A 14071-nucleotide genomic window follows, 5' to 3' on the forward strand; every position below is an offset into this window, starting at 1 on the left:
CCTTCAGGTTCACCATACAAAGAAGCGATTTGGCAGTCAGCAGGTTTAAGGGGGCAGGATCTCTTGACAGAGGGGCAATAATAAGTAAACAGGGGTGTTTGGAGTGTGCTAAAGAACATGTGCCATTGACGGTATAAATCTTTTTAATTAAAACACTTCAGCTTTCCAACCCCTTAGCTCTCAAAACACTTGTTTCTGCTCTCTGAGATCAGGAGGGTGGGTCCCTCTTCCGAAGAGGTAGAAATTTCCAGCTGAAAGGAGAGGTGCTATCTGTGGGAGCACTAATTGTATGGGCTGGGAGAAGGTTGCCTGCTTGTTTACTTCTTTCAGTGTGAATTATGCTTACAAAGCAAAACTAATAACCCTAAATCAGAAGGTGCCTTCTTGGAGCTGAATACGTTATTATTGCTCTGATACTTTACATATATATTTTTAATACATCCTAAGATGTCTGTTCCTTTTTGTTGCAGGAAACATATCGTTGACTCATCCTGAGAGTACCGTAGCTGTGCTGTATTATGACCTTTATGGTGATGCACAGTATGCACACAGTAACGTCAGAAATTTCTGTTTCAGCCCACAGCATGTGTAAGGGGCTTGTTTTCCACTTCTGTTAAATACCAGAATCTTAAGATGTCCTGAAATCACTTAGGGCCTTCAGAGGATGTATAGCATAGAAATTCAGTGTGGTGGTATTCTGGATGCTAGGAATTTGTATGTTACTAGATAGGGAAAAAAAAAACCCCAGCTTTCCTCTCCATATGGACTATCCTCTTCCGCAATTATGAAAGTAGAATGTTAAAAAGAAAAGAAAGTTGATCACTGCTTGTACTTTGTGTGGGTTTTTTTTCTTCTGTGGCTTATTTCAGTACTCTAATGTATGTATTGCAGCTAGCCTGCATTTAGAAAAGTGAAAGATTGATTGGATAACTGTTAAAGTTTAACCAAGGTTAAAACGCCTTGAATCTTTCAGTAGGTAATTAATGCACTTTGTGTTAGTTCCCAACATTCAAAAAATGTTATTAAAAGGCAGTATATGCTGTTTGAATATGCAGTATATTCAAACACAAAACCACATCTAAACCTGTATCCTCACTGTATCACCTTTTATGTACTATCCTACCTTTGTATAAGGTACTTTATACTGCTGCCATGCCTAAAGGCCTGCTGTTAGGCATTACCTACAAAAATATTTTGGTGCTGTAGCTGGCGGGTTTGTAGTTGGCAGGGGAAGATCACTCTGTTTAGCATGAATAAGATCTTGATCTTTGTTTAATGTTGAGGGAGGATGTCAGAATGCTGCTTGTCCTTTGGGCAGTGCAGCAGCTGGCAGGGGTTGGCCTGTACAGGAGCTGAGTGGTCATTGCTTTTGCAGTTGTCTGGCTGGTAAGAACGTGGATGTGGTCTCAGTCAGATGCTCGGTGCATCAAGCTCTTGACCAGAAAGTGTGGGTCCCTACTTTCCTGGCAGCCAGACTGCATGTTCTCCTTGGCTGTTTGGCTGCTTTGTGATCTTAAATGGGTCAAGCTTGGTGTTTACAGGCAAAGGGATTAAAAAGTGGTATAAACTAGGAGGAACTGTCGTGAGGAAGAGACAAAGACGGAAGGGTGCCCTTGGCTGTGGTAATGGATGGGTGTTACAGTTACGAAAAAATAGGGGGAGAGAGGTAGAGAATTATGCGGGGGGAGGAAATACTGCAGTACAAGGAGGTATGGCAAATAGTTAATGGCCAACCATTAATAATGGCTCATTTGAGTTAATCTATTTGTGTTAGAAGGTTTCATGGCAGAAAGCCACAGAAAACTTTTTTTTTGGTAAATAAATACAATGGTCATTAGAATTAGCAGTTAATGACAAGTATTTGACTCCAATGAAAAGTTTTCTTGGGATTTCAGAATATCACTTGTTGATTCTGTATTTTAACAATTGATAGCGTAGCAGAACTAAGCACTTCTCACAGAAATAAAATTACACTCTGCCCTGTATATAAAGAGGGGGATGGTGTGTGTGCACACATAGCCAATTTATTACTTTGGGCGTGATTTATCAGCGAAATTGCATTTTCTGTGTTGTTGCTTCTTGGCAAATTCCAGCTCCCTTAAAGACTTTCTAGTTCACGAGGGGAATAGGAACCAAGAATGCCATCCCTTCATTTATTTCTTCTTGTTTGTTTTTAATGGAAACTACAAAATGAATTAATGTTTAGTTTTTGAATGATTAAGAGTGTCGGTGAAATAAATTGACCAACACAGCATGTCTGTTTTCCATTAAGATCAAGGCTAAAGTCTTTAGGGGGTTGTGCCGGAAAAGTGAAAGAGGCATTTGGCAATGAAATGACTGGTGTTACAGCTGCTACTCCTTGGGCAGTCAGACTGCTAAACTGCATGTCTCCTGTAGCAGTGGTTGCTGTCCATGAATCGGTTATGGCTCAGCCTTCACGGGAAACAGCCCACTGGCAGGTAGGCTATCGCTGAGGCATGCGGAGTGGGGAAGTTGTGCGCTCCTTGGCTGGTGCTAATGGTGGAGAGGAATGTGCAGCCTCCTTGCTATCTTTTATCAGCTTTTGCCACCATCTTGGGTTAAATCCCATCCTCACTTAAGAGATTGTGTGCAGAAAAGAGACATCTGAGAAGCTGTGGCGTGACCATGTATGATGTTTATAGCTGGTGAGATACTGTTAGTTTAGTCTTCTTTGCAGGAGTAGTGTTATTTTTATTTATATAGTAGTTACTTTTATTTCATAAAAATACATGGTTGTGTATATTACAGTCAACGCTTTATATTTCAAGCTGTACTAACTGGTTTGCATCCACCTGCAAAAACCTGGCTTTTGCTTTATCCCCTATGCTTTCACATGTACAACAGTGGTAACAGTGTATCAAGTCAATGTGTTTTGAGACAACTGAAATACACCAAATGCCTATTTTACCATTCAGTCATAATCTGTCTGAAGCTACAAACTGGTGAGATGCTAGTGCTTTAAGTAATAAAAACCTTGCATCATGGACAAGAAAGGTTTTTGTTTTGTTTTTAACACTGTACTTGGTATATTCATTTTGTTCATAGAATTTACTTTGCCCAAGTTGTACTTGCTAAATAAATAATTCATGATCTATAGTCTACAGGTAATGCCAAAATTCTGCTTGGTTCCCTTCTGGTTTAGGTTACGTGAAGTAGAAAATGAAATGTAGATAATGTTTTACTCTTCTGATTATTTTTTTTCTATTGTGCATGTTTTAATATATTAAAATGCATTATCTTCTAGAAAGCTGCTCTAGAAAAACTTCCAAGAATTCACATGGCAGTTGGGCATTGCAGACTGTGCAAGCTGCCTGAAGCCAGGGGTCACAAGAAGTGGCATGTATATAAAAAATTTCTAAATTCCATGTAGCATTTGAAATTAAGAACTCCCAGGTGGTTTACTCCTTTGTTCTGTTGCTGTTGGAGGAGTTAGGTGCTTTAAAGAGTTTCTCTTTCAGTAGTACCAAAGCTGACCTCTGCTTCTATGGTTTAATAGCATTTTCAGCTTTATACAACACCTAACCTTATCAAGTCTTCTTCAGCTCTTTGGCTTTGTGAATCTTAAACTATAGGAATTCCACACTTTCTGTTTTTAAGGTTTGTGTTGTGCTTTTTGTATTTGGGGTGCGTGCTTCAAATTCCTCTAAAACTGAGTTATTATTTGAGAAGTGGCAAAATAACTGAGTGACATAGACTTTTAAAAATTCCGTATTTTGAAGTAATTTTAGCTAGAAGCTTTCTTGGGAATAGTCTTGCAGTTTCAAAGCAAGTTTAGGAATTCCTTTTGCAGCTTTGTTTGCCATGGCAACAAACTATATGTGGTTTAAGGCAGACCCGCCATCTTGTAAAAGATTCTGGTTCTCCTGCCTCGTGTAGTTGCTTCCACTGCCTTTGGTTTTCTTGGTTCTACAGAGTGTTGCAAATAGGAGAAAAGTGCTGCTGGCTAGATGGGAACAGTCATTTTTGATACTAGCTAATTTTGTTTGGTTGTGGAGTGTTTGGGCTTTTGTATTTTAATTCTGTGTGTATCCTACTAATGAGTGGACACTTTCCTATTTCTCCTGCCACATGCATAGGATCTAACACCATATATTTTTGCAAGAAGTGTGACACAGTAGAAACGAGATTTGTAGAGCGAAACAGTTAGTGCTTAGGAAGTGATGTCTACTTTGTATGTATTTGGACTAGCCGTAATCTGGTTCCATGGGTTGAATGGTGACTGCTGGTTTAAGTGCCTAAGTTTTATGCATAGAGCATGCTTTAAAGGTTTGTTTCATCTGAAAGAATCAAGTTTGCTCACTGTACGCAGTGTGAGTTAGAGGACTGTCAAGAAAAGCAGGCTCCTGATCAAACTAAAACATTGTCACTGACACACTGTACATGCTACAATTTAACCTACAGAGCCATGGATCTTTTGATGTAAATTGAAATTGTTCCTACTTAAAGTGGTGAAAATCTACAGCAGAATGGTTGCGTCAGCCAAGACAATGACCACCACACACAAACAAGGTTTTAAATATAAAACCCAAACTAATGATAGCTCACTAGTAGCTCTAGCTTAAAGGGACACAAGAAAACACTTCAGTTGCTCATTTATAATATTTAAGACTCCTTAGCTGCTAACAGTGTTTGACTAATTTCCTTAGGAGTAAAAGTTTTGAAATCATGATGGCTTTTGTTGTCTTAAAGGAAAGCGTTTCAGTCTAACATGTAAGCTGTGTGTGATAAGGTGGCACTAAATTTCTCTATAGAACTCACTACAGAGTTGTCCCTAGCAACATAACGTTAATTTCAGAACTGTAAATTACTAGAGCTAGAAGAGTAAAGAACAAAACTGATATACTGAAAGTGTAGCTGGATCTGTTCTTATGCTAACCTTCGGAAACTTTTTGTGATGGTTGCAGGTGGCTCTTCCTATTTCACTATGGACTGCTTTGAAGATATATCGGATGGTGAAGTGGATCATGCTTTCTTTGACAGTGATTTTGAGGAAGAGAAAAAGAAAGCTGAAGAAAATGGTGAATGCATAGAGAAAGGAAGTACAAAGGCAGCTCTTGCGGGCCCTGATTTGGTTTCTAGTTTAAAGGATGTGAAGTGTTGTGAGGAGGAAAGTGAAGAAAGGCAGGAAGATTTGCGAAAGGATCAGTCCCTAGAAAATAGCACAGATCATCCTGGAGATGCTTCATCTTTACCAGTTTCTACAGTTGCGGAGAATGCAGATACATTTCAAGTGACATCTGTAGCAAGTAGGGGAACACAGGAGACTATTCCTGCTGGTATCCCCAAAATAGTTAAAGAAGGTGAAGAAGATTACTATACAGATGAAGAAGATAGTAGTGATGACGGCAAAACCCAGAAGATTAGACCAAAGTCAGCTAAGCAGTCAAACAACATAAAGAAGGCTAGCAAAAAATATACTAATACCAGCTCTTCTTCCTCTTCTTCCTCCTCCTCCTCCTCCTCCTCATCCTCAAGCTCAGATACAGATTGTTCTGATACAGATTCCGACAGCTGTTTATCAGATTCATCTCATTCTTCCTCAAAGAGAAATGCTTGTAGAAATGCTCTTCTGTCTCCAAAGCAAAAATTCAAGTCGGCAATGAAATTAGCAGAAGGAAAACCAAAGCTTGGTGACTACTTGGAGGAGTCTGAAGACACAGTGACTGACGTAACACCTCTGTCAACTCCAGACATCAGTCCTATCCAGTCTTTTGAACTTGCAGCTTCAAATGATAAGAAACTAAAAATAAAGAGGCAGGAAAATGTGAACCAAGAATTATATGGTAATTTTCAAGAATTTAAGTACAACACAAAATTTGTAAAACCAATGGGGCTGGGAAATCCAATCTTATATCTGTATTTTTTTCATTAGATTCCGAGTTTGATCGCAGATATAGTCGAAAAGTCTTGCATGATGCCATGGACCTGAATCAGCTTTTGAAAGGTGACTTCTAAATTATTTTTTTTTTGCAAAGTATGACATCTGTATATTATTGGGAACAATTGAGTTCTAATAGAAGAGAATGAGGTTTTAATGTGCCACGTCTATTCCTAAAACTGGCTTGTGATGAAGCTGCATTGATCAAATTCTTTGAATTCTTATTTATGTAGATAGTACTCATTCTGCCGTGGAAAGAAGCAGCATGTGTTGGTATGCGTATACCTAGAATTAAGATATATAGATGGGGTGAATCTCTAAAAAAGATTTGTTGTATTAACAAACTGAATGATAAAACTGCAAGTGTGTTTTGAGAAATGAGAGTTTTCTGGACTATACCACAACTTACAATCTAAATTCAAACACCAACCTTTCTGATAAAGTGCTGAGTTATCAACCTTCCAAATTGAAAGGCAATCCAAAACTACATTGTATGATAAATAGTATTCATATTTAAACTTCTGGTACCTTTTTGATAATGAAACAGAATTAATTGAAATTCTTTTTCTGGAGTGTCTGCCTTCTAAAATACCATAAAGTGGAGTAAAGGTATTTTAAAGAGAAAAATAACAGATAATCTTTACTAAAACTTAAGTGGTTTCTTCTTAAATAGATTTAAATCTTAATAATGAAGTCTAAGAGAGTGAACTTGGAATCTCTTTCACTGCATTCATTGCAAACCTTAATTGTATGGGGTGAGAATGCATTGGATGATCTCAAGGGCATATTTTAAGGTCTATACAGTGCTTTTGCACTTGTTTTCATGGCCCAGTTTTCAGTAGTAAAATCTATAGTATAAAAGAGACTTGGCTCAAGAAATCTGCTGACCTCAGGTGAGGAAAGCCTCTTACACTTTGTCTGGTACTTTTCAACCCAAGTTTGCTGTATTGTGGTAGGTCTGGCATGAATAAAACTGTGTTGACTGTCTTCTCTTTGCACCTTGCCAGGCTAAGCCTCTAGTGAGTAAGAATTCAAAATATATTGTGTGCATCATTTAACTTTCCTATGAGTAGAAATGAGGATTTTACTTACATGGAAATTTTTCTGATGGTAAGAAAAGCAGAGCTAGCCATCCAGAAAGGTAGAGCCGATTCTCATCTCTGGCATTCCTTGTGCTCCAGCAACTCTTTCATACTAGAAAAGGCTCCAACCACTTGTCAAATCATGATGTTAGAAGAGTTGTTGCTAGGCAATTGAAATTATGGTGTCCTACATCTTTATTTGTTCTCTGATAGCAAGAAGCTATTTAATAACTGGTGATTATGGAAGGATTAATCTCATCCCCAAAACAAATGGGCATTAGAGCTCAGAGTACGTATACTCAGAGATGAATCTCTGTTTGGGGGCAGGTGGTGGTGGTAAGAATTTTTTCCCCAAACTGAAAACCAATTCTAAATAACAATAGTAAAGATTGAGTAATGAGAGGTACAATTCATATCGTCTGACAGCTAATGTTCCTGATTTACATGTATATTACTCCTAAGTGCCTCTCTAAATTTGCAAGCACAGCATAGCTTAATTACTTCGAGTATTTTGAGGTTTAAACGAGGAGGGATTATTAACGGTGGAAAGTAACTAACTAGTCTGGGAAAATAGGAGCTAATCATATTCTGAGTTATTGCTTCCAGTTTTTCCATACTCATGTAAAATAAAAACAAACCCCGCTCCATCCCCAGCCTGCATTGAATGTTCATTGGAACTGCATAGGCATGAACACTGTCAAGCGAGAACAGTATAAACCCAGGCCTGAGTGCGTGAAGCTGTATTTAAATGATCATCAGAATGTCTCAGATTTGGTTTTGAAGTATAATAATCTACCAGTAATCTATACTGATGAAGCATTCCATTTGAGATTTTTGTCAAATATGCTTGTAATATAGCTGGGCCTAAGCATTTACATCAGTTACGTGAGTTTAATTTCCCAAGGTCCCCAGAAACTGGCAGAATGTCAGTGTGATCTGTTACTTGTTGTTTCTAGGGGGCATGCAGTAATTCTGTACAATTCTGTGCATTGGTAATGTGATCATTTGGGAAGAAGACTAGAATCTCTTCAGTTAAAAAAGACTCACAAGAACAGAGAAAGGGAAGAAATCTGTTAAAAGCTGCATGGTGTTCAAAGAACAAGTTTTGGACTAGAACAAGAATCTGGTTATTAAGCAGCAAGGTAGCTTGTGTATCTTAAAACAATTGATTTTAAGCATTTAGAAAAAATGTTGCAGTTAAATGAAAAAAGAGTTGAAATAAGTTTTCCTTTATATTATATGCTCTTGTGTGTGATATATATTTGTGCTCATATGGCAAACTACTCATTTTTTATGAGCATTTAAAACAATAATATTTAGATTAAAAAATTTATCATGCCCTTATATCTCCTAAAGCTATGCTTGTTCTTGATAGAAGCCAAATTGTAAATGATGCTGTTCTGAATAACTTAAACTCACAAATAACAGTTAGTTGGCAAACTCAATAGTCTCCATGCTCTGTATATTGCACTTTGAATGGGTATTGCTGTGCAGCATTATCACTGGTTTTAGAATATTCTTTAGTGGCTAGAACTCTGAACAAGAGATCCATAAAGATAAGTGATAACACTTGGTTACTACATCAGGAAGTTGTCATTTTATGTACCAGGTGCTGCAACTTGCTGTGCAGTCTCCGGTCGCCCTATGGAAAATAATTGAACTACTTTTAGTCTAAGTGGCAGAAATCTACTTGGTAACTGTAGCTGGGGGTGACGTGAGGATTATGCTTGAAAACTGGGGAGAAGCATGTTCTGCATGTTGCCAAAGTCAAAGCGTGTGAATGTGGTCCTTACATTGGCATTTATTAGACAGGAGTCAAACCCTGTTTCAAAGGGAAGGATGAAGTACAAAAAACCATGCGGTTTTCAGCACTTGCAGGTTGTATGGCTGAGTTGGCATGGCTTTGTGCACGTGCTGATGTGGGAGGAGCATGTGAACAATAGAGCAGACTTGAGAGCAGATGCAGCATGAAGGAAGACAGATAAACACATGTAGTGAAGAAATTGTGGAGCTGATGTATCTGTGAGCTACAACGTTAAGGTATGGGGTGCACACTCACGGTGTTTCAGATGTAAGGAGCCCACAGTTTGCAGTGGGAACGGCATCAGTAGAAACTGCAGGCATGTTTGTGCTTTCCATGTGAAAGCAGAGATGGTGCAGGGTAGGTCGTTAAACTCAACTTTTTGGGTCAGTTTCTGTTGCTTGTTTCCAAATCGCTCCAGTGCAGGGTCTGATGCTCTGTTCAGAGTTGCTTGGGAGTTCAGGGAGCACCTCTCTGCAGCATCCTCCTTGAGGAGCAGAGCCTGCCCCACTCACGTGTACTGAAGCCCTGAAGCCGCAGAGCCTGCGGTACTAAAGCCAGCTTGAATCATGTTATAATCTAGGTCCACCTGGACCGTGTTGCTAAAGTTACTGGACTTGGTGAGTAGCTATTAATCCTGCATTGTGCATAAAAGTTCTTGGGTTTATCTGCAATACTTTTTTGGTAGCTGTGAACTGCTGACGTTTAATTGTTCTTGCTAGTGGTTTTTACTTCTGCTTATGAAAATCACTTGCTGTTTAGGTGGCGTGCTTATTTAAAATTTTTATCAATGCTAAATATAAGTCACTTGAATCCTCTTTTCTACAGACATAGAAGTTAATGTTTAGGAGGCTTGCATAACTTCAATACAATGAGAAGACTGATGTCATGTAGCTGTTGTCATTATGTTGTCTAAGGACTATTGTAGCACTGGAATCAGACAGCCACACTGCTTAGGAATTCAAGTATCTTATCAGTGTGGCCAAGAAGGTACTCACAATTTCAGTTACTCAACGTTGATAGGGTTCATATTGTACAGATCTTTCCGTACTCTTTACTTCTCTCTTTTTGCTACCTGCATGGGGGAAAAAAAAAAGTGTGATTATAATTTTTCAGGTGATAATACAGTTCTTCAGCTATTTCATGATGTTATGTAATTTTTTTGTATGTAATTCTTTTGTGAGTCAATGCTGTCTCTGCTATAAACCTTAAAGAACTTTCAGAAAATTAAAATAATAACTCAGAGCAATTTCAAAAGCTATAATAATAAATGTCAGAGTTATCTCCTTTGCTGTACACTTAAGTAATCTGAACACAAAAAGAGAACTAAATATGCCAATGCAAGGAAATTGGGGAAAAAAAAATTGGTTTTGGAAGTACTTTCATGAAGCTCCCATGTTAGAAAGGTGGGAATAAAAAGATTGGAAAATCTTCTGATGCTGTTTTGTTTGGTCTTATGTCTTGATGCAATGTCCCATGTAATTTTGAGGAATTGAGGTTATGTAGATAGAGAGATGGGTTAAGCGTACAAGTGAACTAAGAACTCGTCCATTTCCATCTTGTGCTACAGACTTGCTCTCTGTCTTCAGACAAGTCACTTTATTTCTGTAGTTCAGAATACAGAGTTGTATGCTAAAAATGCTGTGTATCCATTTATCTGGGTTTATGTTGGGTATCAATAGTGCTAAAGAACTTAGCACTTCATGTTTTCTTTTCTGTAAAATGGGGTTGATACCTGCTTATTTTGCAGAAGTCTCTGTGAGAATTAGTCTGTAAATCCGTGGTGTTAGCTATTATTAACTTGAGGAGGTGGTGTGATGGGTTAAGTAGGACAGTGGGCCGTGGACTGAAGACCTGAATGCTATCCTTGAAGCTCTCACTGACCTATATACTTTCTGATAAATCTCTCTGCCTCTTCCATGCCTTTGACTTTTCTGTTGTAAAATAGTCAAGAGCTCACTTCGTGAAAAGCACTGTGACATAAATACAATGATTATGAAAATAAAAGCTCTGTGTTTCTGAATAAAAGCTATTGTAGAAAACTAAATAGCTTCAGCAGAACATGTAGCAATTCTGTAACTTTTTTTTTTTTGCTATAATTTGTCACTCAGGAAATAGAATAAGCTTTTTATAACTGGAATTTTCCCCTCTTAGGGTTATGTTATCTGTGTGCTCATTCATGCTGAACTAGTATATTTGTGGAGTAACTGTTAAACAGTATCTGAAATTAAAGCAAATTCTTATGTATGTACATAACACCCAAACTCTACAGTTGAACTAAATGTATAGTTTTTTCACTGAGTTTTTTAGTTTGTATGTTCAACGTTTTGAACTAATTGTGTGTGTATATATGTATACATTTGCATCGTTTTCACAAGTCTAGTAACTCATGTTGAGGTAGAAGAGCAATTACAGGCTTATTCTTATATTTAGAACTCGAAAACAGATTGAAAAAATCTTTGTAAAAAGAATCAGACTTTCCCAACACCCATAACAAAAAGTGTAATTTTGGGGAAGAAAAATTAGTTCTGCATCTGTAAGGTATCTGTTAGCTTTCTCATGACATCAGGAAATAACTAGCAGCTCTATTTAAGCATATTTAAAAAGGGAAAATTTATACTTGAAAAGCACATTCTTAAAAAAAATTATGAATTCTCTAAAATCCTTTTTAAAGAATTCTGTGAAATGAAATAATGGATATTTGAGGAAATATTTGTTTAGAGGTATTACATGGAAATAGTTTTAGCTTGCAACTATTAGACATTGATGAAGAACTGTGACTTAATCCTCTTTCATTTTTCAGATGTGTTACAGATGTGGTAATGGAGCAGTATAAAACAAAACAACAGGCAAATTCAAAAGTGTAAGCACTGAAGCACTTTGAATGCATTTTCCTCTACTAGGATTTAACTGGCATTATTTTAATTTTAGCGTTAATGCTGTTAGGACTGTTGTCTTAATGTATTTGACTTGCTAATTATCGTGTATTTTATATAAGATTTGGCCTTTCTCACTCTGCAAGGTCATTTCAATGCTTGCAAATTGAAAGCAATAAACAGCTTGCTTATTGCTTAAAAGAAAGTCAGGTGTCTCTCCATGGAAACCAGCTTTCATAGAAATCCTGTGAATACCAGCGAATTTTCTTTTCCTGTTTACTAATAAATGAGAAGGAGACTGCACACTGTGCAAGTCTTTATGCAAATGCTGGTGCTTGGTTATCCCCCTCCCTGAAATTACTGATTTATAGTCTGGCTGACAGTGAAGTGGTAAGTAGGGATTTATTTGAATTATTATGCACTGATAGAATATGAAGCTACATGTAAATAATTTTTAACTGTTCCAAGGCTTACAAACTCTTTGGAACCTTAAATTATGACCTTAAACTTTAGTGTTACCCCATGTTGTCATTGGCTACTGCAAAAAGTCTAATAAACCATTGAAACATGCATTGTGATTAAAGAGCAGCGTGGGTGCATTGCTGCATAAACCGTTGAAATAACTCTGAAACTCAGTTATTTGAGTTATACAATGCTAACTGTACCTGAAATACTTAATAGCATTTAGAATAAATGTATTTACCTTTTTACATGGGGTCTTGATTCCTTTTTGTTTGTTGGTGGTGAATTCTCTGTGATTTTGTAGGCATATGCTGACCTTGCTTAGACACACCTACAGCCTTTGTCAAGAAAACAAGGTTGTTGCCAGTTAACGTTAGAAATGCATTCAAGGCGTACTGGACACACATACCTGCTGTGGGTTACCTAATCTTCTGTTGTAGTAAGTGTGCAGAGAATAGGAGTATGATGCTGTATAAGTAGTACTTTGCAGAGTGCAGGTTGGACAGATTTTTAGCCTGGTAACTTTGGAACTAGTGGAAGCTGTTACTACAGATTTGGAGTTCTGGGGTCAGAAGCCTTATTCTGGACTGTGGAAATAGTGTCACCTCTGCTTCAGGAAGACCGGCAGAACCTTTTGCTCACTGCTTCATTAGATTGCTGCTGCAGTTTATTTGACCATTGTTTAAGGTGTAGTGATTTCATGGATGTCCCCTGCCTTCTGCTTGGTTTTTTGGGGAACAAGCACTTACCCTGTAGTACTAGTGATCCTCTTTCAGCAGCTGACACAGTATGCATTCTGTTGCTTGGTTGTGTTTTTTTTTTTTTCCTCCTAAACTTCAAACTCTACTGTTGCTCAGTTCCTAAGGAGATCAATGTTGCATTTGCTGTGGTTTAGAAAAGGTTACCTGTAGATAGGTTTCAGTCAGTTATCATTTGTTTTGAAGCGGTGTTTGCAGCTTAAATTCTTCCTTAACATATTCTTAACTAAATAAAACACAACTCTAATTTATTAACTTAACATAGAATCATTTAGGTTAGAAAAGACCTTGAAGATAGAGTCCAACCATTAACCCAGCACTGCCAAGTCCACCACTAAATGATGTCCCTAAGTGCCACATCTACATGGTTTTGAAATACCTGCAGGGGTAGGGACTCAACAACAAACCAACTACTTTTTAATGTGTTGTCTGATCCAGTGCCTTGGTGTATTGCAGCACTGTTGCTGCGAAGAGCTGCTTGTGAAATTTCAGATATGGTTCTTCCTTAGGTTGTACAGAAGGCTAACTATAAAAAGATAAGTTGAGGAACTGAAGAAACTAGTGAGGAACAAGAGAGTTTTAGATTGATCTTTTCACCCCATGCCCTTGAAGAAAATTTGCTGCTGCCTATGTTGTATGGGGTCTGAACTTTTGGTGCAAAATCAATGAGTCTTCTGTAATTCAACAATGTATCAAGAGATTAGTTGCTGGGTTTTGGCAGTCTTCTGCTCCGGCTTTGCTGAATAACTTCACAGCAGAACCTTCATCGTGACCTTAACAATCCTTTCACTTTATTAATACGTTTCTTTTGAGTTGTGATGAACTTGTTATCGCTGTTAGGGAGCCCTTAAACTCAAGGTTAACAGAAAGCTGTCTGCAATAGTAGTCAGTTTCTACACCAAGTATAAATAATAAATACCAGGCTAAGAATGAACAGCAGACTGAAGAGAGTGGGCTGATGTCTCTGTTCTGCCTGCTGCAAGTGGGAAAAACTGTCTTTGTGGTGAGCTGATAAAAGGTGTGGGTGAGACACTGCAGAAGGAAAATATATTGAAAGGAAAAAGATTAGCAGAAGCTAAGGAAAGGAGGAAGAAAGGAGAGGTGAATGAAGGAGGAAAAGTGTGTATGTTGGGGAGTGTGTGACTGAAGAAGCTGGAAGGTAAGAGTGAAGTTAGTAAAATTTTCTCATGCCT

At 37.9% G+C, this 14071-nt stretch overlaps 1 protein-coding gene across 4 annotated transcripts in view; it reads left to right on the plus strand.

Annotated features, from left to right (window-relative positions):
* Positions 1-14071, plus strand: part of CFAP97 (cilia and flagella associated protein 97) — a 35234-nt gene that overhangs the window by 6840 nt on the left and 14323 nt on the right. For all 4 annotated transcript variants that reach the window (XM_056326275.1, XM_056326277.1, XM_056326274.1 and 1 more), the window contains exons 2-3: positions 4926-5804; positions 5894-5965. In XM_056326275.1, coding sequence (XP_056182250.1) covers positions 4946-5804; positions 5894-5965 — 931 coding nt within the window. In that variant the 5' untranslated portion in view covers positions 4926-4945. The remainder of the gene's footprint in view (positions 1-4925; positions 5805-5893; positions 5966-14071) is intronic.

The sequence above is a fragment of the Falco biarmicus genome, chromosome 1 (genome assembly GCF_023638135.1).
Source record: "Falco biarmicus isolate bFalBia1 chromosome 1, bFalBia1.pri, whole genome shotgun sequence".
In the NCBI taxonomy this organism is placed as follows: Eukaryota; Metazoa; Chordata; class Aves; order Falconiformes; family Falconidae; genus Falco; species Falco biarmicus.